The sequence below is a fragment of the Nansenia antarctica genome (genome assembly GCF_963989245.1).
Source record: "Nansenia antarctica genome assembly, chromosome: 5".
Lineage (NCBI taxonomy): Eukaryota > Metazoa > Chordata > Actinopteri > Argentiniformes > Microstomatidae > Nansenia > Nansenia antarctica.
Genome location: NC_137690.1, coordinates 71,849,442 through 71,872,812, shown reverse-complemented (window position 1 = coordinate 71,872,812; position 23,371 = coordinate 71,849,442). Strand labels below are relative to the sequence as shown.

General features: G+C 45.6%; 2 protein-coding genes across 3 annotated transcripts in view; both read right to left on the bottom strand.

Annotated features, from left to right (window-relative positions):
- Positions 1-4,795, bottom strand: part of LOC308158611 (venom phosphodiesterase CdcPDE) — a 30,381-nt gene extending 25,586 nt beyond the window's left edge. Inside the window, exons 1-5 of the mRNA XM_080532268.1 lie at positions 4,525-4,795; positions 4,216-4,315; positions 2,592-2,691; positions 1,791-1,928; positions 548-673 (exon numbers count right to left, since the gene is read on the bottom strand). Coding sequence (XP_080388394.1) covers positions 548-673; positions 1,791-1,928; positions 2,592-2,691; positions 4,216-4,257 — 406 coding nt within the window. The 5' untranslated portion in view covers positions 4,258-4,315; positions 4,525-4,795. The remainder of the gene's footprint in view (positions 1-547; positions 674-1,790; positions 1,929-2,591; positions 2,692-4,215; positions 4,316-4,524) is intronic.
- Positions 1-23,371, bottom strand: part of enpp2l (ectonucleotide pyrophosphatase/phosphodiesterase 2-like) — a 57,346-nt gene that overhangs the window by 8,735 nt on the left and 25,240 nt on the right. Inside the window, exons 23-25 of one of the 2 annotated variants that reach the window (XR_013937464.1) lie at positions 22,762-22,894; positions 21,722-21,875; positions 9,893-11,313 (exon numbers count right to left, since the gene is read on the bottom strand). Coding sequence is in view for 1 of the 2 variants with exons in the window: in XM_080532269.1 (XP_080388395.1) it covers positions 11,143-11,313; positions 21,722-21,875; positions 22,762-22,894 (458 nt within the window). In the remaining variant the exon portion in view is untranslated. Of the gene's footprint in view, positions 1-9,814; positions 11,314-21,721; positions 21,876-22,761; positions 22,895-23,371 lie in introns of those variants that run through there. The other variant, XM_080532269.1, reaches the window with a different exon arrangement.

Sequence of the window (23,371 nt, the reverse complement as noted above, 5' to 3'; positions counted from 1 at the left end):
AAGTTATATAGAAATAACTTCAACTTTAACTGTATAAAATATAGCAATAAAGTTATTTAGAAACAACTTTAACTTTATAGCAACATGTACAGCAGTCATGGCAGTAGTAAGTAAGTAAGTAAGTAAGTAAGTAAGTAAAGGGCTCTGCACACAGCGTGCGATTTCTGTTGCGCGTCAACGTTCCATTTTGAAGTTTGAATGGAAGTCTATGAGAACATCGCATTTCCAAGCATCGCACGCTGTGTGCATTGGGATGCGATGTTTTATGATTTTCTCATAGACTTCCATTCAAACTTCAAAATGGAATGTTGACGCGCAACAGAAATCGCACGCTGTGTGCAGAGCCCTTAAGTAAGTAAGTAAGTAAGTAAGTACGCTGTTGTAGTGATTAGGGTTAGGGTTAGGGTTAAAGGTTAAGGGTTAGGGTTAAAGGTTAAGGGTTAGGGTTAAAGCCCTCTGACCTTGGCAGGGTTAGGGTTAAAGGTTAAGGGTTAGGGTTAAAGGTTAAAGGTTAAAGGTTAAGGGTTAGGGTTAGAGCTCCTCTGACCGTGGCAGGTGTGTTGGTAGTTGGTGCAGCAGTCCCCTGCGGCCAGGCAGTCGTCTGAACAGTGGCAGCGGCTCTGGGCCAGCCTCTCCTCCCCACAGCGCAGCCTGGAGCACTCCCACTGCTCCACTGAGGAGGAGACAACAGGACTGAGGTGAAGGGTGCGTTCGTAAATTCGCTCTGAGAGCGTCGGAGTGCACACTGGGTCGCATTTCTCACAAAATGTGACCCAATGCGCTTCACAAAGAGCAAAGAAGATAAAGCAACAACTAAGATGGACATTTAAAAGGCCAGATTGATTAAGTAGATTTTGCTTAAATGTTTCCAGAGTTTTGGACAACCTCAGGCTCTCAGGTAGGGTGTTCCATCGTCTGGGAGCAGATATACTGAAAGTTATCTCTCCGTATCAGGAGATTACACGAGTGTAAGAGAGTCAAATTCTTAGGCTTTGTTCCTGACATTGCAGCACAAAGAAGGCAATCAACATTCAAGCATAATTCAAGATAAAAAAGAACTGACAGTAGTACAGGACATAAGTGACAAAAAATAATGAGCATAATACAATAGACAACATAAAGGTGACAATAGTACAGGTGAGACAGGATCCACTAGTGGTGTCACTAAACCAGTGGTTCTCAACCCTCTCCTCGGGGACCCCCAGCCGCTCCATATACTTGATCTGTTCCACCACCAGCACACCTGATTCTACTAAATCACAATGGCTGTGTACTTGATTAGTTGAATCAGGTGTGCTTGTGGTGGAACAGATCAAATAGGGCTACGTTCACACTGCAGTGAAATGTGACCCAAATCTGATTTTTTTGCCTGACATAAATGCATAATGCATGACACAAAAAGGAACAGCGCAAGTCACATGAAATCTGACTTTTTAAAATACTCGATCTTTTCAGTTTGTAAAGTGTCTTTGAGTGTCTAGAAAAGCGCTATATAAGTCTAATGTATTATTATTATTATTATTATTATTGTAAACAGTGCGCTGTCCTTCTGCACATGCGGGTCTGTTCAGGGCCGTGGAATGTTCACACGGGAGTCAATGTAGGCCTAGGTCAAATATAGGTCACATTTTAAAAGTAATGTGAACTGCCAAACCAAAAAATCGTATCAGTGTAAAAAATCGGATAGATAGATAGATAGATAGATAGATAGATAGATAGATAGATAGATAGATAGATAGACAGACAGACAGATAGTTAGTTAGTTAGTTAGGCGAGCCCAGGGGACTGACCTGGTAGCAGACAGGTGTCGTGGAAGTCGTAGCAGCAGTTGTTGGAGGAGACACACTGGGCGTCACAGCGGCAGGCCGCAGGCGTCTCGTCGTCGTAGGGCTGGTAACACCGCCCCCTGCAGGACGTACTGGGAACCGCTGACGCAGAGGAGGAGAGACGTTTGTTTGTTTGTTTGTTTGTTTATTAGGACCCCTATTAGCTAATGCCATTACATTAGCTAGTCTTCCTGGGGTCCGACACAAAAATCATATTTGGACAATTGTCAACAGTATATACATACAGACAATTGTAAACATTGTATACATACATACATACATCATAATAACAAAAGAAAGGAATAAAATAAATAAATAAATAAAAACCAAAGAAAATAAATGAAATAACAGATCAGCAAACAAGATAAATCATCTACTGTTCATTCAGAGTTAATTGTATTAAGTACTCTTTTATACGTATTGGGAGCTGTCATGCCAAATAGTGTCCGGGTGCCAAATACTGTCGGGGTAATGTAATCAGGTCTTTAGAACGCCATGACGCATGCGTTGCTATGCCGATGCGAGCATTCCGGACATTCCTGAACGTAAACTCTACCGCTCGTCATTTCTCCGTGCTACGCTAATGTTACAGAGTTGGCTAGCTAACTGAGATAGCTAAACAAACCCACGTCACATCAGCCAAAGCTCTAACTAGCTAGCTAGCTTATTTACTTACTTATCAAAAGTACATTTGGGACAGTAATAACTAAAAGGTATAGCTCTGGGTTATTATGTCATGGTATTAAGCAATGAGAAAGACAATACCTGGACAGTCAGTACACTCAGTACACTTCTCAGGCTGCAGCCCCAGACCCAGTCCAAGCCCCAGGGTGATGGTAACCAGAGCGACAGCCAACACACCTATCTACACACACACACACAGACAAACACACACGCACGCAAACATTTCCAGTCTGTAGGTAGCCCTTATATCATAATATACATTATACAACAGTTAGTTTCGACCAAGTAATTTGATTGGACAAGAGGCATTCCATGAGTGCCGATATACAGTATAACAGCACTGGGACTTTTAACTATATGTATCACTCCACCGCACAGATGTTCTATTAAATGACCGTTAATACAAAGTAGCTAGCCTGCGGATGTTTGTGTTCAGGTTACTAGGCAACAGTCCAGCTGAAGTTAGTTGCGGAACTATTTTTTGTTGACAATTAACAAACAAATCATAATCTGTTATGGCTTATTACTGTTAACTAATAAATGGTGCTGTAGAACTGTTGTATAAAAGCAATATCACACTCGAGGTCGTGCTGCCTGCGGCCTCGTACCTACGACCGAATCACAGCCGTGCTGATATTCAGTATAACAGCACTCCCTCTCGTGTGATATTGCTTCAACATAATATACATGTCAGACTGGTCATACATTTACAGGGATTATGTTAAAGTGTAATTATACACAACATATATTCCCATGTTAACTAGATACACAGTATTACTATACTATATATGTATATCTACGTCAAACTGGTAAACCAGTTGAGTTGACTGAGGTGGACTAACTCAAACCCTCTTAAAGCACGTGTCTGCATGGGTACAACTTCCTGTCCTTCTGAATAAGCAAGGACTGATTAACTGGACTCTGAGTAACTGGACTCTGAGTAACTGGACTCTGAGAAACTGGACTCTGAGTAACTGAATTCTGAGAAACTGGACTCTGAGACTAACATTTGAGAGAGGATCACCAGACTCTTTCATGAGAACCCTAAAGCACTGCAAGCACTCTGTCCTCAGCCCCCGTTAACTAACTATATACTGTATGACACTATAGAGGAGAATACCAGTATATATGTTACGGTACATGTGGGAAAGCTAGTCGACTTGGTACATGCTGGCAAGTCTAACCCTAACCCTACCCCTAACCCTAACCGTAACCCTAGCACCTAACCCTAGTTTTCCCACATGTACCGCATTCCCACATGTACCGTAACATATATATGACACCATACAGGATAATACCAGTATGAATGATCACCATACAGGACAAGATTAGATTAGATTAGATCAGATTAGATTAGATTCAACGTTATTGTCATGGCAGAGTACAAGTACTATTCAACAAAATGCAGAGGAAAGGTACTATAATATATCATAATATATATGTTACGGTACATGTGGGAATACGTTACATGTGGGAAAACTAGGATTAGGGTTAGGTGCTACGTCCACTTGGTACATGCTGGCATGTCTAACCCTACCCCTAACCCTAACCCTAACCCTACCCCTAACCCTACCCCTAACCTTAACCGTAGCACCCTAGCACCTAACCCTAACCCTAGTTTTCCCACATGTACCGTTTTCCCAAATGTACCGTGACACATACGTATATATAGATAATATATATAGTTTCTAGAGAAGGTACTCACTATGATGGACTTCCTCTTCTGCAGCTCCTGGCTGACCCCCATGCTTGACCGCTGGCTGGTCGTACTCCAAGTAAACACAAACCTTCTACACACACTCACACTCTACACAGACTCTTTCATACACTTCCACACACACTTCCACACGCACTCTACACGCACTCTACACACACTCTACACACACAGTCTACACACACTTCCACTCTACACACACTCTTTCATACACTTCCACACACACTCTACACGCACTCTACACACACTCTACACACACACACACACACACACACTCTCTACACACACTCTTTCATACACTTCCACACACACACACTCTACACACACTTCCAGACACACTCTACACACACTTCTACACACACTCACTCTCTACACACACTTCCACAGACTCCACACACACTCTTCCACACACACTATTTCACACACACTCCACACTCTTTCACACTCACTCCACACACTTCAACACACACTCTTTCACACACACTTCCACACACTCTCTACACTACACCCACTCCACACACACACACTCTCTACACACACAGGGATCCTGAAGGACCTCCGGGACAGTGACCCCTGGAGACGTCAGGTGTGGTTGGAGGGAACGCTGCTCCTGGGACCGTGGAGATCCTCTGATCCTCTGACGGCTTTATGGACCCGGCCAGACCTCCTCTGATACGCAGGTGAGGACCTCAGCTAATCATTAACAGGGAACTCTACTGGACCAACACTGAGGGCGGCAGAGGCAGAGGCTCAGGAGGCAGAGCCGGCGTCAACGATCGATCGCAAGGTCGGCAGTTCGGCGGTTCGAACCCCCGGCCGGCCACGCGTCGAAGGTGTCATTGAGCAAGGCTACTGACTGAACCCCTAATTGCTCCAGGGTCGCCGTCTATGGCTCTGACCCCTGTGTGCTTAGAGCATAAAATACCAAATTCCAACAACTGACTGACTATGTTGATTGCATGGCAATAAAACAATTCTTTCTTTCAAAGCCTTGAGGGTGTCTGGGATCTGATTAAGAGAGGTCGATCATTAGTCTGATATTAGGAGAGGTAGATCATTAGTCTGATATTAGGAGCCGCAGTTTATTCATCTATTAGGCTATATGAGGCTGTATAAGTATATGAGGCTGTATAAGTATTGACGAAATACTAAGGAATAGATGAAGAAGAATTGCGATAGATCAGATTGCATAACGTTGATTATTCAACAGTTTGCAACCCAGACTTATTCCATTTTATTGTATCAGATCGTGAGCTTAGAATTATAAGGTTCCATCTCCGTTTAGGGTAGTTCAGAGATATTGAGCGTCAACGTTTTTACATTCCATTATGTTTTGTGAGACGGAACCTTTGTATTTTATGAATTACTAACTCAAAAATGTCAACATTTTTAAAATAACACCACACAGGCATTAATAAACACCTAATGGATCAGATTATGTAAAAACCTCAATTTTGACAAAAAATGGAGATAGAACCTTATCATTCTAAACTCACGTGATGTCATAATACCTTATAATTCTAACGTCACGAGGTGTGACAGTCCCCTGCTGTGTGTGATGTCACAGTGTGTCAGGTCACGCTGCGTCATTAAGAAAACACTGACGTTCTGACCTGAAGGAGTCTTGTACCAATTCATTGGAAACACATTGGTTACGCAGTCCAGTAGAGAGAGACCATCTGCCCCCTCCATCCCTCCATCCCTCTCTCTATCAGATCTGCCCCTTCCATCCCTCCATCCTCCTTTCTATCAGATCTGCCCCCTCCATCCCTCCATCCCTCTCTCTATCAGATCTGACCCCTCCATCCCCCTCTCTATCAGATCTGACCCCTCCATCCCTCTCTCTATCAGATCTGACCCCTCCATCCCTCCATCCCTCTGTCTATCAGATCTGACCCCTCCATCCCTCCATCCTCCTCTCTATCAGATCTGACCCCTCCATCCCTCCATCCTCCTCTCTATCAGATCTGACCCCTCCATCCCTCCGTCCCTCTCTCTATCAGATCTGACCCCTCCATCCCTCCTTCCTCCTCTCTATCAGATCTGACCCCTCCATCCCTCTCTCTATCAGATCTGCCCCCTCCATCCCTCTCTCTATCAGATCTGATCCCTCCATCCCTCCATCTCTCTCTCTATCAGATCTGATCCCTCCATCCCTCTCTCTATCAGATCTGATCCCTCCATCCCTCCATCCCTCTCTCTATCAGATCTGCCCCCTCCATCCCTCCATCCCTCTCTCTATAAGATCTGCCCCCTCCATCCCTCCATCCCCCTCTCTATAAGATCTGCCCCCTCCATCCCTCCATCCCCCTCTCTATCAGATCTGCCCCCTCCATCCCTCCATCCCTCTCTCTATCAGACCTGCCCCCTCCATCCACTCCTTTAAATCCAGGCTTAAAACCTATTTGTATTCTTTCGCATTTCCTTGACATGTGGTTTTGATTTCTTGTTCTTTTTGTACTTTTATGTGTCTTTGTGTTTGCGTTGTTGTGCTTGTGTTTATTGTGATTTTAATCCATGCACAGTACTTTGGTCAGCGCAAGTTGAATGTGCTTTATAAATAAAGATGACTTGACTGGTCCCTCTCATTAAAACCAGATTATTTTATGTACGTGTCCTGACTGCGTTCTGCGCTTCGGTTCATTATCCCTGACCGCAACAATTCTCTCATCTTTAACAGCCTTCTCATCTCTATCATGCACGGTCTATCTCTGTCCCTGCCTGCCTGCCTGTCTGTCTGTGTGTCTGTCTTTCTATGTGTCTGTCTGTCTGTCTGTCTCTGTGTCTGTCTGTCTCTGTCTGTGTCTGTGTCTGTCTCTGTGTCTGTCTATCTCTGTCTGTGTCTGTCTGTCTCTGTGTCTGTGTCTGTCTGTCTCTGTCTGTCTGCCTGTCTGTCTGTGTGCCTGCCTGTCTCTCTGCCTGTCTGTCTGTCTGTGTCTGTCTGTGTCTGTCTGTCTGTCTGTCTCTGTCTGTCTCTGTCTGTCTCTGTCTGTCTCTGTCTGACTCTGTCTGTCTGTCGGTCTGTCTGTCTCTGTCTGCCTGTCTGTCTGTCTCTGTCTGTCTGTCTGTCTGTCTGTCTGACTCTGTTACTGCTACTGGACACAGCTGTGAGTCAGCGATTCTCCCTATATGAGGAGAGTATTATTTTAATATTTGTATTTAACCTTTAACCAGGTTAAGGAAGTCCCATTGAGATACAATATCTATTTTCCTATAGAGACTATAGAGACCTGGCCAAGATATCAGCATCTACAAATGACAATGTGTCTATTGTGTTGTAAATGTATTTTATTGTCATTTATAGAAGCTGCTGTTATCTTGGCCTATAGTCTCTATAGGAACATAGATATTGTATCTCAATGGGACTTCCTGGTTAAATAAATAGGTTAAATTAAAAACAATGCAAAATAATCTCCTCACACAGGGAGAATGGCTGACTCACAGCTGTGTCCAATAGCAGTGACAGGCTTCCTACAATAACAGGCCTAGCTCACGGATGTGACCATCCTGCCCTGCGTCATCTGGGCACAGCAGGACAGGCTTCCCGCCCGGAGGCCTAACCCAGGGCTCCATGGCCCCCCACCCCCCCCCACCGTGAGGCCTAACCCAGGGCTCCATGCCCCCCCCCCCCCACTGTGAGGCCTAACCCAGGGCGATGGCTCTGTGGAAGGGCAGGACACCTTCCAACGAATCTAGCGGTCAACTATCCGGGAATACAAACAGTCCTGTGGTCAGGGGAGGCTGTTGGAGGCTAGGAGAGGCTGGTGGAGGCTAGGGGAGGCTAGGAGAGGCTAGGGGAGGCTGGTGGAGGCTAGGGGAGGCTGGTGGAGGCTGGTGGAGGCTAGGGGAGGCTGGTGGAGGCTAGGCGAGGCTGGTGGAGGCTAGGGGATCCTTCCTGGAATGAGGAAGGAGGAACGGTGTCAAACACGTGCGTTCGATTAGCCCATCCTCCAGTGTTTGATACCGTTCCATGCACTACAATGATCCCCGTCCTCCGATTTCTACCACCACCAGCCTCCACAGCACCCCTTCCTTTGTGTTTAGTTATATTAGGAGTGGGTTATAACCCAGTGGTCCAAAACACTTTATTTTTTATTAGGTCTCAGTTTTTTTTTCTCAGGGAAAACGGCGGTCATCTTGGATTTGCGCCCTGCACACTGTTTTCTTGGAACTGAAGCCGAAAATGTTGTAGTTTCATGTTGAGAGGGCAGATGGAATGGAACAAAAATAACTAAGATATAGCAAAACAAAAAATGACCCATTTATAGCTCACCCCTAATTATATGTTTGATATTTTAGCTCCATGGTCAGATGGTCTGTTTTGATAGTTATAATGATGTTCTAAATGCGACGTAGAGAAGACTAGAAAACGAAAAAACCAATCCTCAGAAAGTATCTGTAGGAGCCATGAGTATGTATTCTTGGGTATTAAGTATTTAGTACAAAAAGCTAATGGGTTTATGAGCTTATTTGATTTGTTTGTTTATTGTTTTGATCTTCCTTCCGGAAGTGACATATTATGGGCGGGCCTGCCTGATGTTATTTTAAGCACCTGTTTACCTGGATGGCGGGAGTGGAGAGGGAGGGGAGAGAGGGTTGCTGTATATTTTGTTGACCGCATTTCATTTACGATTTGTTTGACATTCTTTGTTTTTGGTCGCTTTTGTATTCATGTACGTCACCAAGCTGGATTGTTTTATATTCAATAAATGCCTTAAACGTACCTTTTTATCTCAAGCGAATTGTTTTTAGCGCATCACACAACTTCACCCAAACCCTGCTCGCGTCTCTCAGCAACTCTCGATTTTTGGCTAAATCTAGTCGCTACAGTATCCTTGGATCAACCGTCACAAAACAAACGTATTTCAGGATATTTCATTTCATCAACAACCAACCAAAACAACAACAACAAAAAGGGCACTCTTACACTTCTGTAACATTATAAGAATTTATTCTAATCAAAAAACCTTTGCCACATGTTAATGCACAATTTAAAAAGAGAGAAAAAAACAAAAACATATTCAACAACAACATCAACCGATCAACAACAACGCCGTCGACCGTCTGAAGCCGTCGCCACGGCGACCGTGGTTAACTGACACGTAAATGCTCGTTAATTATGCGGAGTCTATATGACGCGGGCCTAGTCAGCGCTGCTGCAAGCAGGAGGGCCATCGGTTGGTAAAGTTAGTATCCATGACAACCAGGGAACGCTTAACACTAGAACACCACATCACCAACTGTCACAACTTATTTCAAATTTGAAAGAGACAGTTGACACTAGAACAGCCGTGTCTATGTTACCTACTATAAGAGCCGCCTCGGGGGTCAAATGACCATAGTCTTTACAATGGGGAAGCTGCTACTTACACACAACGACCACTAGTTGGCGCGCCTCGTAAGGATACTGGGTGGTAGAACGCACATATCTAGGACAAGTCATGAAAGGAGGGTCCTGAAATTTGATCGAGTGAAAAGTTATAACTTTTGTTTTTACTCACACGGTCAAATGACCCCACCCACGGCTGTCCTAGTGTTAAATGACCCCACCCATGGCTGTTCTAGTGTTAAATGACCCCACCCATGGCTGTTCTAATGTTAAATGACCCCACCCATGGCTGTTCTAGTGTTAATGACCCCACCCATGGCTGTTCTAGTGTTAAATGACCCCACCCATGGCTGTTCTAGTCTACGGCCTACATAACACCGTCATAAGCATGACATACACACTACGGGGATGACATAAGCAGTCATAGTTATGATGACGGATAGCTAGCAATAGCATCACAATAACAGCACCACACTAAAGCCAACTGTCAAGCAAATATGCATGTTTAACTGTCATCAGTGACATCACTATGACATCTGCTGTCACCCTTATGAAGTCTGTATGTCACCCTTATGAAGTCCTTATGCCAGGGGTGTCAAATCTGTGTTCACGCCAAACCAACAGGTAACGCAGGCTACTGTGTCATCGCTGTGCAGCATGGAGACTCACTGTATAAGGCAGGGGAGGCTGGCGGAGGTAGACTTCGGAGGAAGAGCTCACTGTAACCAGGTGTGCTGGAGGTGGGTCGGGTCGGGTGTGTGGGGCGGCTTGGGGTTTTGGGGGCCGCTGCTGTGCGCTGGTAAGCAAACTGGTAGTAGTCGCTCTATGAGTAGAGGGCTGCAAGGGAGTTTTCCTGGATGCACAGTGTAGCCTACAGGTTTTTGTTAACCTTGCCTGCTTGCGTGCGTGTTCTGTCATCATGTGAAGCGCATTGAGTCACATCTTGTGAGAAATGCGCTATACAAATAAAAATAAAAACCTTGTGTTGAGCCCGTCCTCTGATTTCTACCTCCGCCAGCCTCCCCTGGTATAAGGCCTCCCCTGGTATAATCTCCCCCCGAAAGCAAACACATCTTCTAACAAACGACACGCTACACATTTCCAACACACGCTCTGTCAGACTGGATTAGTATGCATGGGGACTTATTATTTACTACATAATAAATATGACAAATATAAAAATATACACCTAAGGATCAGAGATGTACGAGAGGGAGAGAGAGAGAGAGAGAGAGAGAGAGAGGGAGGGAGGGGGGGAGGGAGAGAGAGGGAGGGAGAGGGAGAGAGAGAGAGAGAGGGAGAGGGAGAGACAGAGAGAGGGAGAGAGAGAGGGAGAGGGAGAGAGAGAGAGAGGGAGAGAGAGACAGAGAGAGGGATAGAGAGAGAGAGACTGAATTAGAGAGAGGGAGAGATCGAGTTAGCAAGAGGGGGAGAGAGAGAGAGATAGAGAGAGAGAGGGAGAGATTGAATTAGAGAGAGAGAGAGAGAGAGAGAGACGGGAGAGGGGGGAGACACAGGAAGACAAAAGTGAATGCAGATAAAGGATAGTGAAACAGAGGGAGGGTGAGAGGGAGGGAGGGAGGGTGAGTCTAGGCGTCAATCTCGTAGGTTTGCAGGCGGGTCTTGAGGGCCAGGGTCTGGGTGTAGGGCAGGGCCGTGGAGCGGTAGAAGTCCAGGCCGGTCAGCAGCTCTACGTCCCTGACCCTGGCCGTGTGCAGCTGCAGCAACTCCTCCACCCACAGCCCCGCGTCCTCCTGGCTCTGTGTGACATCACAAACCACATGACATCACAAACCACATGACATCACAAACCACATGACATCACAAACCACATGACCATCACAAACCACATGACATCACAAACCACATGACATCACAAACCAACCACATGACATCACAAACCACATGACATCACAAACCACATGACCATCATCATCCATATCCTGTACGTACACAAATGAACACAATCAACTTCCTGTATCCTGTGTACAGTATCCTGTGATTTCTACTTCCTATACCAGCCTCCCCTGGTGTAGACATGAATCATGATGGGAGAGTCAGTGTCTGAATGTGTGTTTGTGTGTGTGTGTGTGTGTGTGTGACCATCACAAGACCAGAAAGCTCTAACGAGGTGCAGGGGAGGGGGAGGGGGGGGGGGGGGTCGTGGTCGTAAAGGGACACTCAGAGATAAACGCAGTCATGGAGAAGACCCTTATTGACGGGGGGGACGGGGGGGCGGGGGTGGACGGGACTCTGCTCCTGTAAACACACAAGAGCTCCTCTGATGTCTTTATGGACCTGACCAGACCTGCACTGATACGCTGGTGAAGACCTTGACCTAGAAACGGACACTCAGAGATGACGGTCACGGTCCGGGGCGGCTGTGTCTCAGGAGGTAGAGCCGGCGTCTAATGATCTCATGGTTGGCAGATCGGCGGTTCGAACCCCGGCTGGCCACATGTCGAAGTGTCCTTGGGTCAAGCCACTGAACCCCAAATTGCTCCCAGTGAGCGGGCCGGCCGGGGCCTTGCATGGTAGCTTGCCTACCTCGCCATTGGTGTGTGAATGTGTGTGTGAATGGGTGAATGAGAGGCCGTTGTAAAGCGCTTTGGATAAAGGCGCTATATAAGTCAGTCCATTTACCATTTAAAGGTCATCAGTAAAGGTCGTCAGCAGCTAAGTGGTGTTTATCACTCGTAAACAGTAGCGTCGCTAACAGACCCGAGGTCATCAAGGGCCCGTTCATACAGAAGAGAGAACGATAACACGCTTGTAAACCTGACCTGAGAACAACGTGACAACCACTGGCGGACTTAGGGGGGGGCAGGGGGGGCGACCGCCCCTCCTGGTGCCCCCACGGTTGAAAAACGTCTCTCTTAAGTGCCCTTTTGAGTGGCAAAAATGCCCTTTTGAGTGGCAAAAATGCCCTTTTGAGTGGCAAAAATGAGAGGACGGGGTATTGGTGCCCCTCCAATGGTCTAAACTTGACCATGTGCCCCCACAGTTGAAAAACGTCGCACTAAAGTGCCCTTTTGAGTGGCAAAATGAGAGGATGTGCCCTATTGGCTGCCATTCCAATGGTCTAAACATGACCATGTGCACTGATGGGGTCCCATGTTGTGCAGTAGGTGCCCTTTTTTTCTTTTCGCCCCTGCCCTTCAAACAGCCACTGGTGACAACACATCTGTTGTTTGGGGACCAATAGAAAGTTTGTATTGGTGAAAGAGTGGTTGGAAAGTCTACCTCACTATTATCTAAAGATGTTGTTGTGAGTTGCTAAACTCACAAGAACGAACTGCTAAGGTTCAACACGCTGTGATGAAACACAGTTTCCCCAGTTTATTAAGAGCTCTTTAGAGAGATGCACGGAAATACAATTCTCAGTTTCCAGTAAGAAGGGATAGAAGCAATAGCACTGTCCAGGGTTCCCACACCTTCTGAAACATCAGATTCAAGCACCTTTCAAGGACTTTCAAGACTCAATTCCCTCAAATTCAAGGACCCAACACGGCGTAGCTTGAGACAGATCTAGATGAGAATTTATACAATAGGAACTATCCGCTCACAGACAACAATTAAAAAGAGAGGCTTGAATGTGTGAACACTAGACGGTCTCTTGCCTTCTCTACCACAGCACAGCAAAACAATATATTGTTAAATATGTGTAAAGTTAAGCAATACAGAGACTTATTTAATAGTTGACGAGCTAAACATTTTAAAATAGATGTAGATTTCTTTAGAGAGAGAGAGAGAGAGAGAGAGAGAGAGAGAGAGAGAGAGAGAGAGAGAGAGAGAGAGAGAGAGAGAGAGAGAGAGAGAGGGGAATTCATGCACTTTCAATGACCCATGTCTATTTTCAAAAACCCATGTCTATTTTTAAGACCTTGATTTTCTTTTCTCAAATTCACAAACTTTCAAGGATGTCAAGGACCCGTGGGAACCCTGTCACTAACCCTGTCATTACCAAACGTTACCAGTGAATTTCCCCAGAACCAGAAGAGTAATCACTGGCTCAGTACCACCAACTATGATTAAGTGTTTCCAAGTAATCAGATTAACAGTGTACAAGATGATGACGTGGAATTCCTCAGCACACAACACTCCATGGATCACGTATCTAACTACCACTACAACATTGTACTGCCTGGTTTAAACACCTGCACCTGGGCTATTAAACACCTGCACCTGGGCTATTAAACACCTGGGCTATTAAACACCTGGACTATTAAACACCTGGGCTATTAAACACCTGGATTATTAAACACCTGGGCTATTAAACACCTGGGCTATTAAACACCTGGACTATTAAACACCTGAGCTATTAAACACCTGGACTATTAAACACCTGGGCTATTAAACACCTGGGCTATTAAACACCTGGGCTATTAAACACCTGCTCCTGGGCTATTAAACACCTGGACTATTAAACACCTGGGCTATTAAACACCTGGACTATTAAACACCTGGGCTATTAAACACCTGCCCCTGGGCTATTAAACACCTGGGCTATTAAACACCTGCTCCTGGGCTATTAAACACCTGGACTATTAAACTCCTGGGCTATTAAACACCTGGACTATTAAACACCTGGGCTATTAAACACCTGTACCTGGACTATTAAACACCTGGGCTATTAAACACCTGGGCTATTAAACACCTGGGCTATTAAACACCTGGACTATTAAACACCTGGACTATTAAACACCTGTACCTGGGCTATTAAACACCTGGGTTATTAAACACCTGGGCTATTAAACACCTGGACTATTAAACACCTGGGCTATTAAACACCTGGGCTATTAAACACCTGGGCTATTAAACACCTGGGCTATTAAAACACCTGGACTATTAAACACCTGGGCTATTAAACACCTGGGCTATTAAATACCTGGACTATTAAACACCTGGGCTATTAAACACCTGGGCTATTAAACACCTGGGCTATTAAACACCTGGGCTATTAAACACCTGTAACTGGGCTATATATATATATATATATATATATATATATATATATATATATAAAAACAAAATCAATAATAGAATAAGCAGGATATAAACATATTTGCACAACCTGGGCCCTATTCCACTAAAGGTGGCTTAGTATAGCGGCGCTATAAATAAATGCGGCGCTCAGGCAACTCGAGATTGGAATTCAAGCCTCAGGTGATTCCTCGAACGAGGATCAGCCTTGTGTCATCAGTGTTCACAGAAGACAGGCTTACAAATCTTCGATATGGGCGCGTGCACGCAGACATAAAAAGCCCTGAAGTGTCGATCTGTCGAAATGAAGATACTCCACTCTGCAGGGGTACTACATTTGCGCAGCATTCCGAATTATTGATTTTTATGAAGACGGAAAAATAAGATGTAAAATAGTGCAATACTGCCGCAATTAACAAGGCGAGGGAAATGGTTTGACAAGAAATTACTGACCGATTAAATGCGTAGGTCATACTAGCCCCAGTTATTGTTATATGTTCATATTTTAATAAATGAATATTTATTACTGTGGTGATATCAGCAGCAGGCTACAAACCGACATATCGCCACAATGGCCTAGTCATCTAAAAAAGTATGTAGGCTCTAAAATTATGGTGCAGGCTAATTTACAAGAACTGACACGATTACAATGGTGTTTGAAACCTTTGCATGAAATCTTCGGTTAAATGTAAAAAAAAAAGAAAAAAGAATGACTTAAGGCCCTTGCACACCAACGCGTTTTTTACGCGCGTTTTTTACGTCCGTTAAAAAAATAAATTAGAACTCATGTTGTGTCAACCACGCTTGCACACCAATCCGTAATTATTCGTCCGTCAAAAAACAAAACGCAACAGGTTCGATTTTCTGCGTTTTCGCGTCCGTCAAAAGCGTTTTGAGAGTAGTTTTTTTTTAACTCTGGCCAACTCTGGCCACCGTACGAATGTACACTGAGGTAAACAGTGAGAGACATCTCTGAGGTAAATAGTGAGAGACACACATCTCTGAGGTAAAGTAAAGTGATAAAATAAGAGAAAGTGATGGCCTCCGAGAAGCTAATCCTACTTGTGTCAGAGCACAAAGCTCTTTATGAAAAAAAGAGCCGTGATTACAAAGATTCAGAGTACAAAGACAGAATATGGCAGAGTATTGGAGAGCAGACTGGAATCGGGAATGGTATGTATTGATTACGAAAGATTAGACTAGTGGTCATTATTAGTTTTTCGTTTTATTTTTTTAATTTTTAAATCATGTTCGAAATAAAAGATTCATTCATTCATTCATTCGTAGACTATTGATTGTGTTCTGGGTAGCCTGTGTGTGTGTGTGTGTGTGTGTGTGTGTGTGTGTGTGTGTGTGTGTGTGCGCGTGCGCGTGTGCGGGCATACTGCCAGCCGCTGTTCTGGATCAATTGGATCGCGGTAATTGGTGGCCTTCTTTATGATGTGTGGTTCCAGTATTGCTAGCAGAGAATCAAAATGGACCACCGACATCCTGAGGTAAACCTGGAAACGATCTGGATAATTCCTCAGATCTTTTATTAGCAGTTGAAACTCCCCTTGCTGCCGACGAGTTCTGAGGATGGGGTGGATCCAATATTTCCTTTTCCTTTTCCTATTTTCAAGAAGTGAGAGGAGCACAAAATCATCCTCACGGCTTGAAGACTCCATGTTGTGTATTGCAAAAGTTCGCAACGTAAAAAAACGCAACGGACTCCGCAACGGACCGGTGTGCAAGGTCTCTGTGCGTAACGTTTTTTTTCGGATGACGGATTAAAAATACGCAGGCGTAAACGCACGCATTGGTGTGCAAAGGCCTTTAGTCAAGTCTCGAACTCGCAACCTTTGGAACCCCAACCGACTGCCTTAACCACTACGCCAGCCACACCCCTGTGATGACAGAAATGCAAGTTAAGACAAATTATTTTTTTATTTTTTTACACTCTTTTCTTTATTGATCTATCGATCTATCTATCTATCACACTTTCAAAATATCAAGTTATCTATCACACAATCAAACTATCTATCGATCGATCACACTTTCAAAATATCAAATTATCTATCTATCACACAGTCAACCTATCCATCTATCTATCTCGTGTGAAGTGGGAACTAATATTTCCTAAAAGACACATGAGGAACTGTCGTTCGGGGTTTAGTTTCCGCCCGTGAGCCTTTTTTGACGCGCGTCTTACCATAGCCTGTGTTTTAGCCTGGTCGGGAGCAGGCTAATTATATCTGACTCAGAAGGAGCTCAACCAAGCAGCGAATTATTTGAGCCACATTGATGGCACCGAACGCAAGCTAACATTTTCGAGGCTTAGAACTTTATCGAGGCTTAGAACTTTATCGAGCTTCGTGGAATAGGGCCCGGATATTACTTGAACCTGAACTTTCTGTAATGTTGTTTACATTAAGAATGTGGATATGCTGATTAGCATTCTGCTGCTATCACCTATTCTATTATTGACGCTATTGTATATACAGCTATTGTTGATTGTTTATATCCTGCTTATTCTATTATTGATTTTATTGTTTATATCCTGCTTATTCTATTATTGATTTTGTATTTCTGCTGCAATGCCAATGTCTGAATGAACATGAACCCAAGAGTTGTACTCTTAGTATCTGTACGTTGACGTAATAAAAGCGATTCTGATTCTGATTTTCCATTCCACTCCTCAAGTTGAAACCCCCTCCCCTCCCCCCCCCCCCCCTCCCTCCCTCTCCCTCTCTCTCTCTCGTGTCATCACATCGCTAGCTATTCTGTGGCGTAGCTGGTTTTCCGCGGCGTGTTTCTGTGGTATGTTGTTGGCAATAGAGTGACGTGTGTCTGAGTTGAGCGTGTTTACAGCAGTGTGATGACTGCACAGTCATCTGCACACTCATCTGCAAACTCATCTGAAACCCTCTGATTATAACAGTGCCCATATGCCTAAACACACACCTACGCAGTCGATAGGTCAATACGCCTAGCCTGTCTAAACATGCAGGCCGCAATAAAAGGTTTCCGGCCGCAATTAAAGGTCTCAGATTCCTTGTTTCCTTTTTCAACCAGATGTTACAGGAGAAGAGCCAGTGTTGTTTTATTGACAAATGGAGGTTTGTACAAAGTGTCAAATGCACGGGTCAATAATTGTGGCACACGTGGTTTTGTTAGGAATAATTATTTAAGAATAAATAAATAATAATACATTTACTTCAATTAAAAGGCTGGATGTTTTCTCATTTTTCATTCAGTGTGACATTAAGCTAATTCAGATAATTAAGCTAATTTTAATAACCCTTTTTACTCATCTTTACTCATCTTTTCCAATCAATCATCGCTTGAATGCCACAGCCTATTTGAGTGTTGTTGCTGACCATGTGCATCCCTTCATGGCCCCAATGTACCCATCTTCTAATGGCTGCTTGCGTGATAATGCGTGATAATGCACCGTGTCACAAAGCAAAAAGCCTCATCTCAATCTGGTTTCATGAACCACTGAATGACAGTCAGCTCAGTGTTCTTCAGTGGCCTTCCCAGTCACCGGATCTGAATCCAACAGAACACCTTTGGGACGTGGTAGAACAGGGGATTCACAGCTTGAAAGTGCAACCTGAAAAATTTGCAGGAATTGCGTAGGATGCAATCATGTCACCTTGGACCAGATAAACCTCTTGTGGAATCAATGCCACGAAGAATTGAGCCCCAACCCCAGCGTTAGTGTAGTACAGTGTTCCTAATAAAGTGTCCAGTGAGTGTGTTGTATACAGCATGTAAACCATCCTGGGGTCTTGCCGTGCCGCGTAACCATGGTAACCGGGGAGCGGCCCCTTATCTACAGCTGCCCTTTGACCTCCCCTGCCAGCTCCAGCTGAGTCACGTGACGTCAGAGGCGGGGCACACACACACTCACACACACACACACACACACACACACACACACACACACACACACCTGAGGTCTTTCCTTGAAGCCAGTTCACTTTATCAGCTCTATAAACTATAAGCTTTGTCAGCAGTCACAGTTTTTATTATGTTTTTTTAACACCACCACTAGTGTGTCCTTGAGTAAGACCTGGGAACACCACCACTAGTGTGTCCTTGAGTAAGACCTGGGAACACCACCACTAGTGTGTCCTTGAGTAAGACCTGGGAACACCACCACTAGTGTGGCCTTGAGTAAGACCTGGGAACACCACCACTAGTGTGTCCTTGAGTAAGACCTGGGAACACCACCACTAGTGTGTCCTTGAGTAAGACCTGGGAACACCACCACTAGTGTGTCCTTGAGTAAGACCTGGGAACACCACCACTAGTGTGTCCTTGAGTAAGACCTGGGAACACCACCACTAGTGTGCCCTTGAGTAAGACCTGGGAACACCACCACTAATGTGTCCTTGAGTAAGACCTGGGAACACCACCACTAGTGTGTCCTTGAGTAAGACCTGGGAACACCACCACTAGAGTGTCCTTGAGTAAGACCTGGGAACACCACCACTAGTGTGTCCTTGAGTAAGACATGGGAACACCACCACTAGTGAGTCCTTGAGTAAGACCTGGGAACACCACCACTAGTGTGTCCTTGAGTAAGACCTAGGAACACCACCACTAGTGAGTCCTTGAGTAGGACCTGGGAACACCACCACTAGTGTGTCCTTGAGTAAGACCTGGGAACACCACCACTAGTGAGTCCTTGAGTAAGACCTGGGAACACCACCACTAGTGTGTCCTTGAGTAAGACCTGGGAACACCACCACTAGTGTGTCCTTGAGTAAGACCTGGGAACACCACCACTAGTGAGTCCTTGAGTAAGACCTGGGAACACCACCACTAGTGTGTCCTTGAGTAAGACCTGGGAACACCACCACTAGTGAGTCCTTGAGTAAGACCTGGGAACACCACCACTAGTGTGTCCTTGAGTAAGACCTGGGAACACCACCACTAGTGAGTCCTTGAGTAAGACCTGGGAACACCCCCACTAGTGTGTCCTTGAGTAAGACCTGGGAACACCACCACTAGTGAGTCCTTGAGTAAGACCTGGGAACACCACCACTAGTGTGTCCTTGAGTAAGACCTGGGAACACCACCACTAGTGTGTCCTTGAGTAAGACCTGGGAACACCACCACTAGTGAGTCCTTGAGTAAGACCTGGGAACACCACCACTAGTGTGTCCTTGAGTAAGACCTGGGAACACCACCACTAGTGAGTCCTTGAGTAAGACCTGGGAACACCACCACTAGTGTGTCCTTGAGTAAGACCTGGGAACACCACCACTAGTGTGTCCTTGAGTAAGACCTGGGAACACCACCACTAGTGTGCCCTTGAGTAAGACCTGGGAACACCCCCACTAGTGTGTCCTTGAGTAAGACCTGGGAACACCACCACTAGTGTGTCCTTGAGTAAGACCTGGGAACACCACCACTAGTGTGCCCTTGAGTAAGACCTGGGAACACCACCACTAGTGTGTCCTTGAGTAAGACCTGGGAACACCACCACTAGTGTGTCCTTGAGTAAGACCTGGGAACACCACCACTAGTGTGTCCTTGAGTAAGACCTGGGAACACCATCACGAGTGTGTCCTTGAGTAAGACATGGGAACACCACCACTAGTGTGTCCTTGAGTAAGACCTGGGAACACCACCACTAGTGTGTCCTTGAGTAAGACCTGGGAACACCACCACTAGTGAGCCCTTGAGTAAGACCTGGGAACACCACCACTAGTGTGTCCTTGAGTAAGACATGGGAACACCATCACGAGTGTGTCCTTGAGTAAGACATGGGAACACCACCACTAGTGTGGCCTTGAGTAAGACCTGGGAACACCACCACTAGTGTGTCCTTGAGTAAGACCTGGGAACACCACCACTAGTGTGTCCTTGAGTAAGACCTGGGAACACCATTACGAGTGTGTCCTTGAGTAAGACATGGGAACACCACCACTAGTGTGTCCTTGAGTAAGACCTGGGAACACCACCACTAGTGTGTCCTTGAGTAAGACCTGGGAACACCACCACTAGTGAGCCCTTGAGTAAGACCTGGGAACACCACCACTAGTGTGTCCTTGAGTAAGACATGGGAACACCATCACGAGTGTGTCCTTGAGTAAGACATGGGAACACCACCACGAGTGTGGCCTTGAGTAAGACCTGGGAACACCACCACTAGTGTGTCCTTGAGTAAGACCTGGGAACACCACCACTAGTGTGTCCTTGAGTAAGACCTGGGAACACCACCACTAGTGTGTCCTTGAGTAAGACCTGGGAACACCACCACTAGTGTGTCCTTGAGTAAGACCTGGGAACACCACCACTAGTGAGCCCTTGAGTAAGACCTGGGAACACCATCACGAGTGTGTCCTTGAGTAAGACCTGGGAACACCACCACTAGTGTGTCCTTGAGTAAGACCCTAAGTTACTCCAGGGAGACTGTCCCTGTCATCTCTAACTGTAAGTGGCTTTGGATAAAAAGCGTCAAAAATTAGGCTGGTGGAGGTAGAAATCAGAGGACAGACTCATTCTACAGACTAAATCTTCTTATCTTCTCATTTCTATTGCCTTTAAATGACTAAATAATTAAATGATGATTATATAATGATTGGGGCACTTTGAGCTGCAACGTTTGCAGAAAAAGTACTGTACAAATAAAAGTTATTACTATTATTATTATTATTATTATTATTATTAATAGTGCAATGTTCTATAACCCTGCAATATGTTTACATTCTTGTGTTTTCATATACTGTATATAAGTTACTAGTTCATACGTTTATATGTTTATAAAAGTACACAGTTACATGCTAACTCCTCCCTGTCTATATATCCCCCTGTGAATAGGCCATATAGTGTATAGAAGTTTACATAATAGATACATTCTCAGATTCCTACCGAACACTTATCCCCCTATTTACATGTATGTCTATTTATGTCTCATTCTTGTTTTTTTATTATCTTAGGACAGTGTTTGACACAGCTAGACAACACCTAATAATAATAATAATAATAATAATAATAATAATAATAATTATTATTATTATTATTATTATTATTATTATATTCGAATACATGTAATGCCATTCCTCTTTCTGTTTCCTGTGTTACAACATTGCCTCCCTCTCCTGGGGGATAGAGAGAGAAGCACTCTGGCCTCAGGTTGGTTCACAACAGAAACACACCAACAGCACCACCCGGTGGACAGACACTCACATTGCAGGTCTCGTCGTTGTCGGCGCGATGGGGCAGCAGGAAGGAGAACACGCTGAGCGGGCCGTCACACCGCGAGGCCGTCTGGTTCATGTCCTGACAGCTGGTCACACTCACGTAGTAGTGGCTGGGCACAGGGGCGTGGCCTCCCGCATACCTGGGGGGCGGGCGGGCACACACACACACACACACACACACACACACACACACACACACACATAGAGAGAAGGACACACACACACACAGAGAAGCACACACACACGCACACACACACACACACACACACACATACACACACACACACAAACAGAGAGAAGGACACACACACAGACAGACAGACAGACAGACAGAATCACACACACACAGAGAGAAGGGCACACACACACACACACACAGAGAGAGAAGCACACACACAGAGAGAAGGACACACACACATAGACAGACACACACACACAGACACAGACACACACACAGACACACACACACACACAGACACACACACAGTCACTAGGTGGTATCAAATCCACGCACATAAACAGAGTGAACCCACCACATCATGTTTTCATCTCTATGGAAGCCCTGAAACACCTTCTGAAACATGTGACATCAGATCACACCTTCTGAAACATCACATTCAAGCACCTTTCAAGGACTTTCAAGACTCAATTCCCTCAAATTCAAGGACACAACACGGCATAGCTTGAGACAGATCGAGATGAGAATTTATATAATAGGAACTATCCGCTCACAGACAACAATTAAAAAGACAGTGAGAGAGAGAGAGAGAGAGAGACAGAGAGAGAGAGAGAGAGAGAGAGAGAGAGAGAGAGAGAGAGAGAGAGAGAGAGAGAGAGAGAGAGAGAGAGAGAGAGGGGAATTCAAGCACTTTCAATGACCCATGTCTATTTTCAAAAACCTTGATTTCTGTTTTCTCAAATTCACAAAAACTTTCAAGGATTTCAAGGACCCGTGAGAACCCTGCCCACCCTTACAGTCACACCCCCCACCCCACCCCACCCCCACCGTTGACCTTTCACCCTTACTCTTTGATGGTCTCTGCGTTGTCACGGAGACCGTCGTAGTTGTGGTCGAACACGGGCCCGGCGACCACGTTCACCCCGTTGGTCTCCTCCGCGTAGCGCTTCAGCAGCGTGCCCTGCAGGTACGCCCATATCTCTGGAGGGGGGGGGGGGGAGGGTGCAGGGAGGAGGGGGGGGGGGGGGGGTAGAGGGGGGCGGGGTGGTAGGGAGGGTGCAGGGAGGAGGGAGGTAGATGGGGGGGTAGGGAGGGTGCAGGGAGGAGGGAGGAGGGAGGGAGGAGGGAGGGGTGGGTAGAGAGGGGGGGGGGGGGTAGGAAGGAGGGGGTTGGAAGTTAACAATCAGTAAAGGTTTACTGTCCTAGACCTGTGGAGGCTGGTGGAGGTAGAAATCAGAGGACGCGCTGATTGTGATGCGTGGAAAACGCCCGACCAACTCCCAACACACAGGAAGTGTCCCTGGTCCTCCACCTCCTTCACTCCCCCTGCCCTCCAGACACCCTGCCAAGCCCTGGCCTGGACTAAGGCTCTCTTTGTGTGTGTGTGTGTGTGTGTGTGTGTGTGTGTGTGTGTGTGTGTGTGTGTGTGTGTGTGTGCGTGTGTGTGTGTGCGTGTCT